The 18,916-nt window shown below is 48.2% G+C and overlaps 1 protein-coding gene across 1 annotated transcript in view; it reads left to right on the forward strand.

The window, feature by feature from the left end:
- LOC149370574 (MAM and LDL-receptor class A domain-containing protein 1-like) overlaps nt 1-18,916 on the forward strand; it is a 126,066-nt gene that overhangs the window by 34,390 nt on the left and 72,760 nt on the right. The window contains exons 6-7 of the mRNA XM_089578006.1: nt 8,573-8,683; nt 13,980-14,196. Of these exons, the coding sequence (XP_089434132.1) occupies nt 8,573-8,683; nt 13,980-14,196 (328 nt within the window). The remainder of the gene's footprint in view (nt 1-8,572; nt 8,684-13,979; nt 14,197-18,916) is intronic.

Below are 18,916 nucleotides of genomic sequence, written 5' to 3' on the forward strand. Positions count from 1 at the left end.
GGCGCATAGGGGAATGAGGACGCAGTGGCGAAACAGAACGGCGCCGCGGGGATGGCGAACGGCGGCGAGAATACGGGCGGCGATCGGAGGCATCAAGCTGTTCGGCAGCCGACGGACGTGGCGGGGGCTGTGGTGCCGCGTAAACGTAGGTCCTGGGGTCATCCACGGGTGGTGGCACACGGCGTCGGCACAGGCGCGCAACGTGGCCAGGGACACCACATGCATAGCAAATAGGACGGTTGTCACGGGTGCGCCAAGGGTTGACACGAGCAGGAGGTAGTCGGGTTGGAAAGGCAGGCGGCGGCGTCGGAGGATAATACGAGACAAACGGCTCGGCTCTTGGTTTTCGGACGGCGTCAGCGTATGTGAGCGGCGCTGCAACGGGAACCGGCGGACGAACAGGTGGTAGCGCTTCGGTTACTTGCTCGCGGATCACCGTTTGTAGGGTCGGATCCAGGTTGGAGGGAGGCCCCTGCACGCCGTGAAGAAGTGACAGCTGTCGAGCCACCTCCTCACGTACAAAGTCTTTTATCTGGTCAAGTAGCGGGCTGTGAGAGGTTGTCACAGCGAGGCTGGAAAGCGAGTCAGGCTGCATGGAAGGTGGTAGCACCAGAATGCGCTGCTTGCGGAGCTCATCGTAGCTCTGACACAGGTTGAATACTTCGGCAACGGTGGTAGGGTTCCGGGCGATAAGCATCTGAAATGCTTCCGTTTCGATGCCTTTCAGGACATGCTTAATCCGGTCCGCCTCGGTCATAGACGAGTCTACCCTTGAACAGAGGTTGATGACATCCTCGATATAACTCGTGAACGATTCTCCCTGCAGCTGGGCTCTCACTCGCAGGCGCTGTTCAGCGCGCAGCTTGCGTACTGCAGGGCGCCCAAAGATGTCAGAAAAGGCTCTTTTGAAGGTAGACCAGGTGGTAAAGTCTGCTTCATGGTTCCTGTGCCATAGGCTGGCCCCGTCCGAGGGTAAAACATCACGTTGTTCAATTTCATGGCGTCGTCCCACCGGTTGTGGCCGCTTATCCGCTCGTAGGAGGCAAGCCAATCCTCCACGTCGTGATCATCGGACCCGGTAAAAATGGCTGGGTCCCGCTGTCGGAGAGCGCCAGGGCAAACGACGGGCGTAGGCGAAAGGGAAGATGACTGGCTTGCGTCGGTGGACATGGCTGGAGCGATCGTTCTGCTGCGAAGCTCCAGGACGTTGGCCAAAGGCTGTACCCAGCACCTCCACCAAATTGTAGCAGGATTTCCGGGGAAAGTAACTTAGCGACAGCTAGCCAAAATGCCGGTCCGAGCTTCGGTCATCCAGCCAGCGATCTCGCGCCGCGCGCTAGCGGAGCGGCGGCCGCCGCTGCTCATCTTCCTCTTTACAGTGGCAACAGAGAAACGATGATCCGATTTAGTGATGAAACACACCTAGCGGTGCACGACTACTTGCTGAGCCGATCAAAAATTTTTCCTCAGGAATTCCCCTGCCGTTATCAAAGTAATGTTATGCCTGTGAGTAAATTGGGCAGATGTGTTATTCGCTCACTAAATCAATAATTTTGAAAAGAAAATGGCAGCTTTTATTTCACTGGTCCTTTGCACTGTGTATGATCGGTACTCCTACAGCCTAGTTGTTTTCGCAATACAGAAAGGGACAGCGGAGAGCGCCTGTGTCGTTCTTTTTCATCGTCCTGCGGCGGGCCTACTCCTTTCTGTCAGAGCATTAATCGATAGACCCGTGTGATGTGCGTCAAACGCAGCCTCCTGCAGCAGGTTATTCGCGCCTCGCAGCTCAAGAAGTGCCGCACTATAGCCACGTAAAGTAGACAGTTCAGATGCTTAGATATGTAAATGCAGTTCAGTTATTTACTAATGGCAGCACTTTTAATTTAAAAACAAATCAATGTTACAGGAGGAAACGGCAAATCGAAAAGCAGAAAGGCATGATTTGTATGAGTTTTACGTCTCAGAGCGGCACATGTGCTGTGAGCGATGGTGCAATAGACGCCTCCGGATTGATGTTGACCAGTTGCGGGCCTGTACGCGCAATGGCATCGAGCGGCGGTTGCTTTCGTGTTTCGTGTTCACTAAAACGTGGTTGCTAGGGCGCCCCGTGCGCCCTAGCATCTGAGTCACCGTGCAATATTACAAAAGCAAAGAGTTCACAAAAGTGAACCGTGAATTTCAGCCTAAACATACCCAGAAGTTGTGGACAAGTGCAGCTTGTCAACGTGAACTCGTCTCTGAAGAGAATTGTTTCGCATATTGTAAGATTGCAACGAAACGACCTATACATCTGCAGATACTGCACTGGGGCACTTGTAGTTTCTCACTATTTATTGTAGAAAATACATCCAATTGGTCTTCAATGGCAGTCTTAACTACTCTGTGTGAGCGTGGGACGAAGTTTAAATGGACGACTTTCCTACACAGCGTACTATTAGAGCAATCCGTCAAAACGTACACAACAGAATCTCCATATATTCTACACTTGCCTTACAATTATTTTCAAAAGTGCACCATGTTGGTTTTTTTGTGGCAGTGTTAATTACTCAGTGGGAATGCAGGGCAAACTTTACAAACAACGTTTTGCTATGCAGCGCAAGGTTATAAAGTCCCATGTATATATTTGTGACAGTATGTTGCAGTATACTACATTTGCCTCACAACTGAAACTTATGTAAAAAAAATGCAGGATTGTACTGATTACGCAGCGAAAATGAGAAATTCTTTGCATTTCAAAAGCCGGTGGGTCATTTACTAGTGTTACTGAGACAGGCAGGTGCTTTCATTGCTTACTTTTCTACTGAAGTTTGCCTTATTTTTTCTAATCAGTTTCAACGCTTGTATATGACTAAAATTTCAGAACACTGCCCTCATTTCCTTGAGTACGCATTTTTATTGCTTAAAACGAATATTTCATTGGGAAGTGTTATAATGAGACTGAAGCGCTCTTGCTTGATGAGATCTTGTGCATTCGTCGATATAATGAATTGCTCTCATATAGAACTTGTAGGCGACATTTAAGTTCCAACTTACGAGTATGGCGCCATAGATTTAATTGAATATTGCATACATATGTAGAGTTCTCTAATTTACATTCATATATCTCTAGGAGCCCTCATGCCCCTCCTGGCGCAGTGGTGCAGTGGTTAAGCAATGCGCCGCCGCCCCTCAAAGGGACGTGCTGCCATCAGTGGGGCTTGTGCGGCCCAGGTTACACTCCGCGGGCAACCTTTGGAACTGCCACCTGCCGTTATGCGCAGTTTGCTCACAACAAGGTGGGAAGGTTGTGATGACGCCTCAGGATTACGTTACATAGGTGGGCCACCAGCCTTCTATATTACTTTTCTGGCTATTTTTTTAAAAGTGGCAACGAATTGACGCCGACGACGACGCCGGACTTTTTACGGCAAGACTACTTAAGTCTGTCGCGCTTAAATATCAACTTGTAGAAGATCTCAGATATCAGGACATGTCTCGAACAAAAACGGCACGTCTCATATTGTCACGCAGTGGTGACTCCAGTCATGAGAGCAGGAAGACAGCGATAATGACTTGTAAAGAAAACTCTTTATTTGGGCTGACTTGCACCCACAAATAACTAAATGAGTCGGTGGCGGAGTAGCAACAAGCGTGCTGGGCGGTCGTCGAACCGAATTCCCGCCTCTCTCGGCCTTGATCAGTTTAAAGCTGATAGCGAACTTTCGAGATGAAGCGTGCAAAGTTCCAGGACCATTCTGGAAAGACGAAGAAGTGGCTCCACATGGATGCGATCAGTGGAGATAAATCTGGCCGCGGCTTGTATCAAAAACAAAGCGATAAAGCGGTGGCCAGAAGCTTTGAAGAATGCGCAAACACTACAAAGATTTGCGGTATTACTCCCCTCTCAAAGAAGCATCGACCCGATGTCTTAAAACATAAGGCGACTGCAAACAAATACAACGGATTCTGCAAAAATAAACACCGAATGTGGCCACACAGCGCCCTTCAGAGCGCTTAATAAGGCTTCAGACAAACGACAAGGAGAACTTCTGGTTTTAAGCGGCGTGGCTGAGATGCAGTGATTTCTTTAGGGACGACTTCATAGACCAGTTCACCTAGTCGACGAAGAACCTTGTGCGGACCAAAATAGCGGCAGAAAATCTTTTCACTCTATCCGCGGCGGCGAAAGGGCATCCAAACTCAGACTCCGGCTCATCGCTTGTATTCCGCGTTGCGTCTTCATAGGTTGTAGAGCCTGGCGTCGGTCCGCTGCTGGTCTTTGTTCCGTAATCGGACAACTCGTCTGGCTTGTTGGAGGTAGATGGCGATGTTATTTTCTTTGGCAACGTTGGGTAGCGTGACGTTAGCATGGTCGTGGCCTCCCTGCCATGGACGAGCCTAAAAGGCGTCATCTGGGTGGTCTCCTGCACTGCGGTGTTGTAGGCGAAGACGATGTAAGGCAGGATGACGTCCAGGTCTTGTGTTCGGCATCGACATACATGGCGAGCATATCAGCGATGGTTTTGTTCAGGCACTCGGTCACACCGTTGGTCTGCGGACTTCTCCTCCAGTGGCTGGTTTGGCTGGGATGCAGGGTGGCTTGCGTCAGTTCCGCCGTGAACGGTGTTCCTCTGTGAACGGTGAAGAATGCACTCGACGGAAAATTCGGCGACTTCTGCTGATGTTCTATTTGGTAGGGCTTTTGGCTGGGCCTAGCGAGGCAGATAGTCGATGGCTGTGATGAACCACTTATTTCCAGACGATGACTTAGGGGAAGGACCAAGCAATTCCATGCCAATCTGCTTAAAGTGCCTTGAGAGGGGTTATTGTTCTTCAGAAATCTTGCTAGTGGAGTGGTCGGGGTTTTGCGCCGCTGACTATCTCGTCAGGTTTCCACATGATGTGCGAATTCGTCAGAGAGTCAGGGCCCGTAATACTTCTCTTGAATGCGGTGGAGGGCGCGAGGAAACCAGAGATGTCCACCTGCCGGCTCGTCATGTGAAGCCTGAAGAACTTCGTCGCGCAGACTTGCAGGTACAACAAGGAGGCAGGCTGTGTTGTTCGCAGCGCAGTTTTTCGCGAGGGCCCCATTCTGTACACAGAACGAATACAATCCTCGCTTGAACGTGTCAGGGGGTGAAGAAATTTCGCCTTCCAAGTATTCGATGAGGCGTTTTAGGTCGGGGCCTGAGCATTGCTCCTGTGCAAAACAGCGGGAGCTGGTGAGTGTCAAGAAGGCGTCCTCATCGTCAACCGGCGCAGTGCATCTGCAGCGGCTCGTGACAGGCAGTCGGCGTCATAGTGCTTCCGTCCTGACTTGTAAACGAACAGTGACGTCAAATTCCTGGTGGCGCAGGCTTCAGGGTCCTGTCAACTTGAAAGCCAGCACAGTGCGTGGTGATCGCTGACCACCTTGAACGGTCGTCCGTACTAGTAGGGGCTGAATTTCGAAGTAGCTGAGATGATGGCAAGGCACACCTTCTAGGTTGTCGAATAGTTAGCCTCGGCCTTGGACAGGGAACCGCTAGCGTATGCGATTTCTTTCTCCAGTCCGTCTGTGTTATGAACGAGGACGGCGCCTAGAGCAACGCTGCTTGCTTCGGTATGAATTTTAGCCACCGCGTTTTCGTCAAAGTGCGCGAGGATTGGTGGGGACTGTAAATGACGCTGAAGTAGTATTCTGTTTCTTCGCGATGGCTCGGGCAGCTTTGGCGACTCGCTGATGGTGAGGGCGACAGCGACATTCGTTAGCACCTCCACCAGTTGTCACATAGCGGTGACTGAAGTCCGGAGAGCAAGAATAAAGGGAAGATGTCGTCTGAATAAAACTTTATTTGGGTTGACTTGCGCCCGCAAATAACTGAATCAGTTAGCGGCGGCGTAGCAACAAGCGTGTTGGGCGGTCGTCGAAATGAATGCCCGCCGCACTCGGCCACGCTCAATTTAAAGCTGATGGCGAACTTTTGAGATAAGGCGTGCAAACTTACTAGAACAATCTGGAACAACATAGAATTGGCTCAACATGGATCCAATAAATCGAGATAAATCTGGTCGCGTCTTGCATCACAAACAAAGCGATAAAGCGGCGTGCCGGCAAATTTGAAGCATGAGCAAATAATACAAAAATTCGCGGCGCTATAATTATTTTTGACTATCTGCCAATAGTTGCAGTTTGAGCAACTAAAATAAAAAGAATGCGTTCATTGCAAAAACATCCACTTGATGGTCACGAATGTGTAACGCAAGGTACTGCGGCAACCCTTGAAGTATTCTTAATTCGCAATACATCACACCTTGACGTAAATAATCTCAGAGCGGCATGCATGAACCTGTAGTTATAAATTGCTCTCTTTAGTTTTTTTCATCTTTTCTTTATTCGACTGCCACGCCTCTCAGATCAAGACATGCTGCGCCAGTCATCTTTCATCAGTACTTAGATCAGGTTGACCATGAAGGCACCTGTTCCAAGGCCAGATTTTGTATCGAACGAGAAGCAGCACAGCCAATAAAATCATGTATTCACTTTTCCAATACGCAATGAAGAGGTTGGTTGTATTATTTTCTGCTAATGAGATGCCCATCAGTTAAGATAAATATTGGGGTCCCAGTGCATTCTAAGCCACTCAGAAAAAATGCCCAAGCAAAGCTATCCCCTGAGACATTTATTCAAAACAGCATTTTTAATTTTTGATGTTACACGAACATTCTCTCATCCTATGAAATTTGCCGTGGAATTCTTCTAGAATGATTTAAACGCATCTTAGAAAATTCAGCGCAACAAATTTAACGCGTACAAAGGAAGAAGACACAGACGAGCGCTGTGTTCTTTATACCTTCTTCCTTCGCACTCATGTCTGGTGCGCAGAATTTTCTAACATGCATCTTCACCAAAACGCCAGCTCAGCATAATCGTGCATGATTAAACCTAACGAGAAGATTGTTTTCAGTTCAAAACAATCCTGTTTAAAGACTGTACAAAGATTTTCATTTTTTGGCTTCCATTTAAGAACCGGCGAGGCCAAGAAATCCTTTCCAGGTGTCCATGCATTGCGGATTATTTCAAAACATCATTATGATTTCAGCGTTCAATATGACCGTGAACTCTTGGTCAATCAAGGAGTTCAGCGATTGCATTGGTATTAAGAGCTTTAATCACCTGTTTATACAGGAGAGAAAATTATTCTGTTTTTTTTTTGCTTGCTCTCTGAGATAATACTTACTTTGGCTATAAAATTAAAGCAGGATGTCAGGTGGGGCTCAGCTTATGGCTCAATGAATGGTCTCACTTTAAGCTCGAGTTCGAAACGGACACGGCCCCGTCTCATATGAAAAAGAGCAGCGCCAAAGCATGCAACCACAGACGAAGATAGGAGTAGACACAAGCGCTGTTTTGAGAGAGTGCTGATGCAACTGCCGCCATCTATCTTAACATAGTATGCTTCCAGGCTGACACGCGCAGTTTTGTCGGCACTCTTACCTAAGATCCTGGTCTCACCCATACGAGCCACGCATCCTCTTGCACTTACGCAGTGCTCAACCAAATGTGTGTACTTTTCTTTTAATTTACTTAAATTTCGGGCATGTTCCCCCGACATTTCGTTGATGCAGCGGCCGGATTCGCCTACATAAACCTTTCCACATGCCATGGGAATGGCATATATCACGCCTGTTGAGAACTTCACAAATAGAGTGTCATGTCGTATCTGGCATCGTCTTTTTTTGGACCCACAAATGCGTGGGCATAACTTTCCCACCTTGTTGAGTGCCGAAAATACAACGTACACACCATGCCCCTTGGCCACTTTATTGATGTTATACGATTTCTTGTGCAAGTATGGCAAAACCACAGGCTTATCGGGTTTCCGGCAATCACCATCCATCCTTGTTCCATTCTATACTTTCTGAAGTAGGGTTTCAGCGACAATAATCAACACCGAAAGGGGGAAATCCGCCGCCCAAAGTCGGCTAATCTGATTTTTAAATCAGCTTCGCATCTGATGCGGGCACAATATTTTGAGACAGGATTCCACATAGTGCGCCACAATGGCTCTTTTGACAGTCTTCGAGTGTGTCAAATCATAAGGCATCAAATCCTTTTTTGCAGAGAACGGTAGTTCGTCTGTGGTTGCATGCTTTGCGCTCTGCTCCTTTTCTTTGGTTTAAGATGCACCAACTATCCCAAAAAGAAGTTCTCGTTCCGTCCCATATAGTAAGCGCGACAAGCACAGAACAGGAATCGGATGTGCATGAACTACTGTTTGCAAAACGCACATAAGATTATTGGAGGGAGCGTCCTGCGAATCCAGAGGAGGAATAAAATCGGACTTCCGCTCACACGTTCTATATCGGAGATCAATTGTTTTTTGGCAGTTTAGATGCACGTCGGGAGACCACGGTCAACCCATTAGGCACAGATATTGTAGGTAATACACGAAGCATGGAACCAAATCGCAAATGAAGTTTGTGAGATGTCAGACCGTGCCAGACAAGCATTGCCGCTGCTCCTCATAGTGCACGCAACAGGTGCCCTTGGGGACTAGCACGTTGCAGAATATGAGCTTTAATAAACCTCTGCTGCGTCCCCTCTTTGCAGATGGCACTTGTCGCTGGCGGAACGAGAAAAATTGTGTGGACGAACCGCCTCTACCAGGCACAATTATGGACTCTTGAGCGAGTGGAAATCACCTCGACGAAAAACTTTCAGGTATGGAAAATATAGATATTCATAAAATGTTTTGCTCGAGTATTTAGGCGTTTTGATAACAAGGAAGGTAAACTTATACACCCTTCTTTGGTTAGACAAGCAAGGCAGTAATTACTGCTGATGTAAGATGGCACTCATGTAAGGGAACGTCTTTACAGGTCATTGACACGTCCTGCCTTATTTCCTAGCGATTTATATTCACACCCGGCATATTTTTCAAATCTGAATGTGGTAGCAATGCGGTAAAATACGTAGCTTTAACTGTATTGGTGTTGAGCGTGAAATGCTTGCGGCTTTCATCACTTAAAAACCCACTTTAACAAATACATCTAACACACACTCATCTTGAACATCTCACACACACCTCAATAGCAACTTGATGCCATACTTATGCGAAGCGTTGCAAATTTTTCGGTCCGAGCGAGATTCGAATCAGCTCCGGCACAAACAGAGCCGCTTTGTTTTCTGACGTCTTGAGCACTGCGCCGGCACAGTAGCATTTCCAGATGCTTGCTGAGAATCGTGGTGTTCTGCTCGTATGCGTTTAAATTGCGCTTATATGTGCTCGTTCCTGGGTTGGCGCCATGCATGGCAATTTAGTGTGCTTAGCCAAGTGTCCTATATGTGAGAAGCGGGCCAAACGCGTCGCTAGAGCAGGTCAAAAGTTGATGCGGTATAGCGTGTTAGGAAGCGAAAATTGCAGCCTCTTTAGCTTACTTCGCGAAGATGCGCGATGGCATGCGGCCAGTCATTCCGCTTTCACTTCGAGGCTGGGGATTCAAAATCAGCTTCAGGAGAAAATCGACAAAATTGTAGATTGGGGACCAGAATGGTAGTGCACTATAAAATTTCGAAAACGCTTAACGCACCTTAAAAAGGGACTTCAGTAGCGGTGTGTTCTAGAGTCACTGGAAGCTTTGCTCGAAAAAGTTCTCAGTGACTCTAGGTGTGTTGTAGACGAATAGCGGACGGATTAAAGCTGATGAAGACGACGATATTGTCGCGTAGTGGTGATTGCAGTCCGGCAATCAGGAAAACAGCGAGGCTGGCTTCCAAACGAAACTCTTTATTTGGGCTGACTTGCGCCCGCGAAGAACATAATCACTCGGCGGCGGCGTAGCAACCAGCGTGCTCGGCGGTCGTCGAACAGAATGCCCGCAGCTGTAGGCCGTGCTCTTTTTAAAGCTGACAGCGAACTTTCGAGACAAAGGTTGGAAAGTTACTAGAACTTTCTGGCGCAAAGTAGAATCGGTGCCCCCTGGATGCGATCAATCGAGATAAATCTGGGCGCGTCTTGCGTCACAAACGAAGCGATAAAGCGGCGTGTCGTCAGCCTTGAAGCATGAACAAACAAACACTACAAACACACGCTACAAAGATTCGCGGCATTACTCCCCCTTCAAAGAAGCATCGACTCGATGCTTTAGAACGTAACGCGGCTACAAACAATCAAAAACCGATTGTGCAAAAATAAACACCGAATGCGGAAACACGGCGTCCTTTAGCGTGCATGATAGGGCTTTAGGCGTACGACATGGACTACTTCTGGTCGCACGCGGCGTCGCTGGGATGCAGTCATTTGGTCAGGGACGACTTCATAGTCCAATTCACCTAGCTGACGAAGAACCTTGTACGGGCCGAAATAGCGGTGCAGAAGCTTTTCACTCAATCCTCGGCGGCGAATGGACGTCCAAACCCGGACTCGGTCTCCTGCCTTGTATTCCGCGTTGCGTCTTCGCAAGCTTTAGCGTCTGGCGTCGGTCCGCTGTTGGTCTTTGATCTTTAATCGGGCAAGTCTTCGGGTTTCTTCTGCGCGTTGAAGGTAGGCAGCGACGTCGACGTTATCTTCCTCGTAAACGTGGGGCAGCATGACGTCTATCGTGGTCGTGGCCTCTCTGCCATAGACGAGCCTAAAAGGCGTCATCTGGCTGGTCTCCTGCACTGCGGTGTTGTAGGCGAACACGACGTAAGGCAGGATGACGTCCCAGGTCTTGTGTCCGGCATCGCTATACATGGCGAGCATATCGGCGATGATTTTGATGAGGTGCTCGGTCAGTCCGTTAATCTGCGGGTGGTATGCAGTTGTTCTCCGGTGGCTGGTTCGGCTGTAATGGAGGATGGCTTGCGTCAGTTCACCCGTGAATGCTGTTCCTCTGTCAGTGATGAGCACATCGCGGGCGCCGTGTCGTATGAGAATGTACTCTACGAAAAAATTTGGCGACTTCTGCTTCTGTTCCGTTCCGTAAGGCTTTTGCCTCGGCGTAGCGGGTCAGGTAGTCGGTCGCTATAATGATCCACTTATTTCCAGACATTTATTTCGGGAAAGGGCCAAGCAAGTCCATGCTGATCTGCTGAAAGGGCCTTGAGGGGAGTTTAATGGGGTACAGAAATCCTGTTGGTCGGGTTGGACGGGCCTTTCGTCGCTGACAATCTCGGCAGGTTTTCACATAATGTGCGACATCGGCACGCAGTCGGGGCCAGTAATACTTGTCTTGAATGTGGCGCAGGGTGCGAGAAAATCCGAGATGTCCAGCTGTCGGCTCGTCGCGCGAGGCCTGAAAAACTTCTCCGCGCAGACTTGCAGGTACAACAAAGAGGTAGGCTGTCTTGTTCGGTGCAAAGTTGTTCACGAGGACATCGTTCTGTAAACAGAACGAAGAGAGTCCTCGCTTGAACGTGGCAGAAGGTGAAGAAACCTTGCCTTCCAAGTATTCGATGAGCCATTTTATGCGCGATGCTGTTGTACAAAAGAGCTGAAACTCATGGGTCCCAGGAAGGCGTCCTCATCGCCGTCCGGCGGTGGTGCATCTACAGGGGCTCATGACAGGCAGCCGGCGTCAGAGTGCTTGCGTCCGGACTTATAAACGACGGTTACGTCAAACTCCTGCAGCCGCAGGGTCCATCGAGCGAGGCGGCCGGAGGGGTCCTTCAAATTGGCGTGCCAGCACGGTGCGTGGTGATCGCTGACCACCTTGAAGGGTCGTCCGCACAGGCAGGGACGGAATTTCGACGTTGCCCAGATGATGGCAAGGCACTCCTTCTCTGTTGTAAAATAAATAGCTTCGGCTTTGAACAGGGAACGGCTAAAGTACGCGATGACCTTCTCCACTCCGTCAGTTTTCTGAACGAGGACTGCGCTTAGGCCCACACTACTTGCGTCGGTATGAATTTTAGTCTCGGCGTTTGCATAAAATGCGCGAGGATTGGTGCGGACTGTAAACGACGCTGAAGTTCCTTGAAGGCTTCCACTTGCAGCGTTTCCCATTTAAATGGCACGTCTGCCTCTGTCAGGTGGGTCAGGGGCTCGGCGATGCGGGAAAAGTTCTTGAGAAATTGTCGGTAATACGCGCACAGTCCCAGGAATCTGCGTACAGCGTTCTTTTCGGCCGGTGGCAGAAACATTGCAATAACCGCTGTTTGCGGCGGGTCTGGCCGTAATACTGGGCCCAGCCAGACGCTCGGCACATCTGCCTTGAAACACTAAATCCGCCAATGAAATTTTTGTTTCGTCGTAGAATTACACGGCGTCATGCATGCATGCTTGATACATAAACTCCGTTTAGATGCCACTTTTACGCGAGCGTACTTACAAATAATTTAACTATCGGGCAGCCCTGATCAAGTCATGGCATAACCGCGACTGCGGAGCATATGCTGTATCCAGTTTATGTACGAAATAGTAAAGTTGGCCGCTTCCTTCAAGATGCAGACAGCAGGCCACTCTTCGAGAATTTACTGCTAGCCGCTTTGCCGCCGAGTTCGTAACAATCCAGGTGATACGGGGATTTTCACGTTTTTTTAGTGACACGAGCCTCGACTCACGGTTATAATGCAACCACGACCCCCTTTCTCCTCTTCCTCCCTTTTTCTAGTGCAGAGTAGCAGCGCAGATATCGATCTTTCCGGCTGACCTCTTCGTCCTTCTTATTATTAAACTTATTTCTTTATTTTCTGCAGTGAATACTCTCAGTAACCCCGCCGCGGAGCCACTGGGGTTACGGCGCTCAGCTGCTGACCCGAAAAACGCGGGTTCGATCCCGGCCACTCCAGCCGAATTTCGATGAAGGCGAAATTCTAGAAGCCCGTGTGCTGTGCAATGTCAGTGCACGTTAAAGAACCCCATGTGGTCGAATTTCCGGATCCCTTCACTACGGCGTCCCTCATAGCCCGAGAGGCTTCGGGACGTTAAACCCCAATAAATCAAATACTCCCAGTATATGTGTACGTAGAAGCTATATTATGTGCTTATACTTAGTGCGGAAGACTTCAAAGACCGCAATGTGTAGAATGTTCTGAAAAATGTATGAATGTGATGAAAGAACAGAAAATGTGTTTAGAGAAAACGCTGAAAGGATCCTTTAATGCTATTGTTTGATACCCACAAATGCAGAGCTCCGGCGTCATCTGAATTTTTGTGTGTGGAGTTGGCTTGTCTCCGGCACAAAGTATTTTAAATATGCGCGTAAGAACGCTAGCATACTCGCTCCTTGCATACGCCACATCATCTGGAATTTGCGATGCAAGTGGAAAGTAAATAAAACTAATTAGGCTGACAGTACTCCTTTGCATCCATTGAAGTGCCGCCAAACGGCTACAAAAGGAAAGCTTTACAGCTTCCACACAAATTTCGCAGTTAAAGAAAAATTTGGCGCGGTCCGGATCTCGCGCTCAGGACAGCCGCCTCACCGGGACAGACACTCGACTAACTGTGCAAACCTGGACGACTAGCACGTGGCAGGGCGAGAGTGAATTGATCATAACTCGTGGTGGGAACAAATTTGGTGGAATGCTTTTAGGAGATTGCCCCAAGGCGGAGTAGTTTTGTAAAAAAAAATTGAAAAAATCCTCTAAAAGTAAAACCAAAAATAAATACTTGCGGCGAGGTGCCAAGATACGAGCATTCTAATTAGTTGTGATACACACGTCACCGCTGCTGCCACGTGGGCGCTTATGAGTGAGGTAACGAAACGAGTGGATACAGGTTGCTTGAGTTAGTTTTCCTTGTACTGTTCCCTTTGCATGCATGAGGCGAAAAGATAGAACAGCAGGCATGCATTCGTGCCGCATCGTAATCAAGGTGTAGCTCGGACTATAGTTCAGCTAATGTTTCGCTGTAGGGAAGTACTTAAATGTATTATCCTGAAGGAATTGATGTTTTTTCGAGAGTCTTCTTGCAGACCACGGAGTAGTGGCGATTTCTCAATAGAAGCGACCTTGACATTCGGCCTGACATCTTGCGGATATTTTTGTGCCCTTTCTGTTTTCTTGTTACACGAAGTCTATCCTGTCTGTGCAGGTAGAGTTCAGCGCAGATATCAGCGGGTTCCTCAAGTATGAGGAGTTCTATGTGCTGGACAATATCTCCTTGAGGCCTGAAACCTGCCCCCACCTCGCTGAATGCGACTTCCACACAAGTCTGTGCGGCTACGTCAACGGCGCTGGCGGAGACTTCCGTTGGTTTATAGGGAAGGCCTACTCCCAAAACACACAGTTTCAGCAAGTCCTTGCATCTGGTATGGTCTGTCTGTCTAGACATGCCTATATATTTGTGTGCAACTCGAACAGATCTCAAAACTTCGCAAGCCATGACTAAAGGAACCGCTTTGGACACGAAAAGAAAAAGTTTCACTTGTAAGAGCGATCAGAAGCGGTCCTGACAGTCTATCTAGCAGAAGCTTTAATTGCTGAGTTGGTTGGCTGAACACTATTAGTTCGAGATCTCTGAATGTGATAACTGCAAAGTGGACTTGTTCAATACAGCGCACTGCCATCGGTGTCGTGGGAGGTTTTTCTAAAAAACTTGGCTCTCCTCGCCTTTCCTACTGCTGTGCCCTTCACATCCAGCCGAAGTACAGCGCAGATCACATCACTCAGTTGGTCCTAACCCGAACCCATAAGAAGTATATCGAACAGAAAATGCTAGCTGTGAACTGAATGCCAGTGGCCCTGAGGCCTACTTCAGGATTCATCATTTCAGTCGTTTCCAGTATCAGAAAGGAATGCTGAGAAGCATGCGAGTGCGACTTTTTTTACGTGTTTCCTTTACGCATTGATGAGCCTAGGACTGCTGAACTCCTTGTTCTTTCCTTACGTTTTGATGCTTTTTTCTCGGTACTGTTGATTGCGATGTAGAAATGTCCACAGAGTTACTTTTAAACAAAAGGGCGTTTTTTTTCTTTTCCCTCAAGATTCGCCGTCTTCTTGCCTGTAGATTACGCTGGGCTATTAAGAAGCAGCCAGGTACTTGTGAACCTTTTTAGAAGAGCTGGCGTATCAGGAAATGGAATGATTTTATGACAGGGCGACAAAGGCGGGATAATCCTAATATAAGTAAATATATACTAATTCTATTAACTCTGCGTGCATCTTAACATCAACACCACAGGGCTCAATGTCACGTGTCCAAGTATCTGAGCTCCGGGGCATGTCTATGCCATAAAACGTCTTAGATTTTGTCATATTTGACGCATTTTCGATATCAATCTCTATTCATTTACATTCATCTGCAGGCGGCCGGAAAAGCAGAAATACATTCCTTTACTCTTATTTTTTTTTTAAACAAGACCAGCCGTTTATAACAGTTTGTTTCAAATCGCGGAGGGAGTGTTATTAAAATATTACACACGTTTGCACGCAAATGGCGAGAGTAGAATAGAGCAGCGGCTTATTGCAGTTTTATTATTTTTGTCCATGTAACCCATTATAACGCAATATAAACCCGCCCCATAAAAAAAATTCGCGGGGGTTGGGGTGGGGGGCCACTTTGTTGACCTAAAGTGCTATGATGCGAAAGCCTTAAGCGCGGTGTTGTTGCTTGTGTCACTGCTGTGTGATTAAGATGTTAAGCTTCGCCTCTACGAGTGGAACTCGACAGCGTCTTGCAACGCGCTGCGAGGGAGTCCACAGAACGCCATCGCCCGTTCGGCTCTACGCCTTGCTCATTGGTAAATTGATTTTTGAGGAAAGGAAATGTATCTGTCTTCATTATCTCGGTGGACACCTGAACCTAGCCGTAACGGGAAAAGAGGAAGATGGGAGTGAACGAAGACACCTTATTCACTAGACGTGCATTTGTTCATTCCAAACCATCGAACTGGCAAGACGAAGTGGTTAGCGTGCTCGTCTCACACTCCGCAGACTGTGGTTCGATTCCTCAACTCGACCAATTTCCTACTTGGTTTTATTTATTTATCTAGGCTGTCTAGAAATGTTAATTAGGCTAATTGGTTGATTAAGCAAAAACTAAACTCAGTCTCACTTACATGGAACATCACTATAAGATCCCTTTAATTGGCTCCATGGTTAGTAGCCAACGTACAACTGGTCCCGTTTGAAATTCGCACACTGTGACGTCACGACCATTCCACCCAATTGAAAGAACGTGAGTAGCTATGGCGCGACGGCGGCCACCCGAGGTCTCGTTTTGGTTGTCGGAGTGTTGCTTTCGCAAAAACAAAAAACCACTCGCGTACGACCTAACTCCCACCGGCCGCTCTCGGGCCGCTCTACTTTTCCCTTCGATGACGCGGATAGCACTAAAGATACAGCCCCTTTTAATAGATAATATCAAGAACTGCAAACCGATAAAGGCAGAAAAACATGACAGAGTGAGTGGGTGAGAAAGACATTCAGTGAGCACAAAAATCAAGGTTAGTTTCGTGCGCCCCTCATTTCAGGAGCCCATTGGCTTTTGCCGCCACTCTCCCGGTTCACCAGCCAAATCTAGTTTTATGGGGGTGAGCTGAACGGCGCGGCCTCTCAGTCCTCAGTTGTTGGGTCACTGGTTCTACCAATGAATGGTGGTGATGGCAGGGTTAAATGGCTGCAGAACATGCGCGAGCGCTCCTTGTCGAGCCACTTCTAGCTTCATCGTCTTCTTGCACGTGACAATTTGTGCACAATGCGCCACATACAATGACGCCTTCTTGCAGCGCCTACTCCCTAGAAATTATACACCTTCTGGCTCGCGGTGACCTGTGCGACATTCTACTCAGCCAGCAGTACGGCAATGGCATTCTCTTCCACACTACTACGTGACCGAAGGCGTCTACCGCGGCAAATGGATGGCATACAGTAGTTGTAAGAGGACAGTACCTTGCCTGGCCTATACCCAAAGCCTCGTAGAAGGCAGCGCAGGCGCAAATATCAATGACGCCTCTTTTGATGCAGTCGTCTCCGCACGACAAGCGCTTGCATAATACCGGGCATACTTTGCTGCGAGTTTCAACCAACTGGACCAAGCTGATGTGCTCTAAGAGAGCTTTTGAACAGTGCGTAGACAGTGTAGTTGATTGCGGCATTAAATTCTTTGGTACCACTGGATGAATAAGCTGATGGAAAAAGGTTAGAGCATTTTTACGGGAAGCACTCGTTAGTTTTGTATCAGTAACCGCTGAAACTGTAGCGTGCACGCTTGCCAATCTGGCAACATGATCAGGCACTTCCGGTGCATGGGCAATAAATATCCATTGTTCCATGGCAACTGTACATGTCGCTCTCATTTCACATGTGGGATCAGGAGTGACAAGTTCCCGCTCCAAAATATACGGAGCTTCTGCCAGAGCCATTACCCTTCGGGGATGTTGTGGTGAAGAACTGGATTCGATTCGAGTAGTAAGTAGAGCTGAACTTCGTACCCATGGAGTCTCGGGAACCAGGATAAAAAGGTAGCAGCGCCCAGATGATATCGTGAAATACAGGAAGGACAACAACAAGCTAGTTCAAGCAATACAGGCCTACTGCCTACATCAGAGTAATGAAACCTTCGAGCGCTATGTGTTCCGGAGCCGAACTCAAGCCGCACCTGAGCCTTTTGGGAACTTCTATCGGGACCTGGAACAGAAATCAGATGGCTGCAATTTTGACGCCCTCCTGGAATCGATGCTGCTACACCAAATAGTGTACGACACAAGTAAGGTGCAGAGCGAAATACTTCTAGCCAAAAAGAACTTGAAGGTCATCGCAACCATTGAGTGGGCAAAGGCTGAGAAGATCGCTGCCGCACAAAACAAAGCTTGGAGCGAAGAGAAGAGCGTCGACGCAGTGGCGCAAGAGAAAGGCAAGCATCAGCAACAGAGAAATCATGCTGTGGGGCATAACTACGAGAGACACAAGGGAAAGAAATGCGGCTACTACAACAGCTCACATAGGTCTCGCGAGTGTCCAACATAAGGTGAAAAATATGCTTTGTGCGGAAAGAAGAACTACTTCGCAAGAAGCTCCAAAGTAACAGAAACGAATGTTGCCATTTCCAAACGGCGGGACGACGATGAGGGCAACGACGACGCTTTCATCGTATTGTACAGATATACGGTGTGCCAGCAAGTGTGTGCGGGCGATTAGTGTGAGTATTGACTCAGATTTCGGGACGGGAAGTGCGGCTGAAAGCCACGCGACAGAACGCCAAGCTTCTGCTGCGTGGCTTGTTTGAAGCGCTGGGAACCAAGCGGCAGCCTCAGGTAGCCAAGACAGCTGCGCAGCTATAGCGGGAGTGAACTATTGCGCAAATGAAAGATATGCCTTCTGGTTGAGATTAGCGGCAGCACCCAAATGCTAGAATTATTTTTGCACTGCAAGGTTGGAAGAAGTTTTGTCTTGTTGGTAGCGCCAGAGCGGTTAACAAATCTGAGGACATGTCCGATTGCGTTGGCCGGCAGTATCCCATGCTGTTCACGGGCATCGGACAATTAAAGCGAGAGTACACATTCCGCTCTAAGATGACGCCCGTCCAGTCGCCAAGCCGGCTAGGCGCGTACGTCATTCAAGTCAGTCACGGTTGAAAAAGAGTCCCTATCGTCTGGAGACTGCAGTCTTCATTGCCAAGATGCGAGCCATTTGAATGGGTAAGCCTGCTTGTTATTGCTCGAAAGAAGAACAGTCTACTTTGAGTTCGTATGAATCCTAGAAAAGTAAGCGAAGCTTTGAAGAGAAAACACTTTCCTCTTCAGCACATACAGGAGATCGAAAGCAAACTGGCTGGAGAGAAGTACTTTATTTCGCGCGCGGCAACAGCGGATTCCAACAAATGCCCCTTGGCTGAAGAAAGTTCATCGCGGATTTGCATAGTTGGCAGCCGTAAGAACCTTAAGAACGGCTGCCCTTTGGTACTGCATCGCATAAAAAGGTATTTCAAAGCGCAATGACTGAAATTTTCAATGTGGCACCTGCCATATATCTAATACATTTTGTTTTGAGGTGTCTCATGGGAAGAACCTCTAGAAAGACCGTACAGTT

Source organism: Amblyomma mixtum, chromosome 1 (assembly GCF_055824585.1).
Source record: "Amblyomma mixtum isolate Tamu chromosome 1, ASM5582458v1, whole genome shotgun sequence".
Lineage (NCBI taxonomy): Eukaryota > Metazoa > Arthropoda > Arachnida > Ixodida > Ixodidae > Amblyomma > Amblyomma mixtum.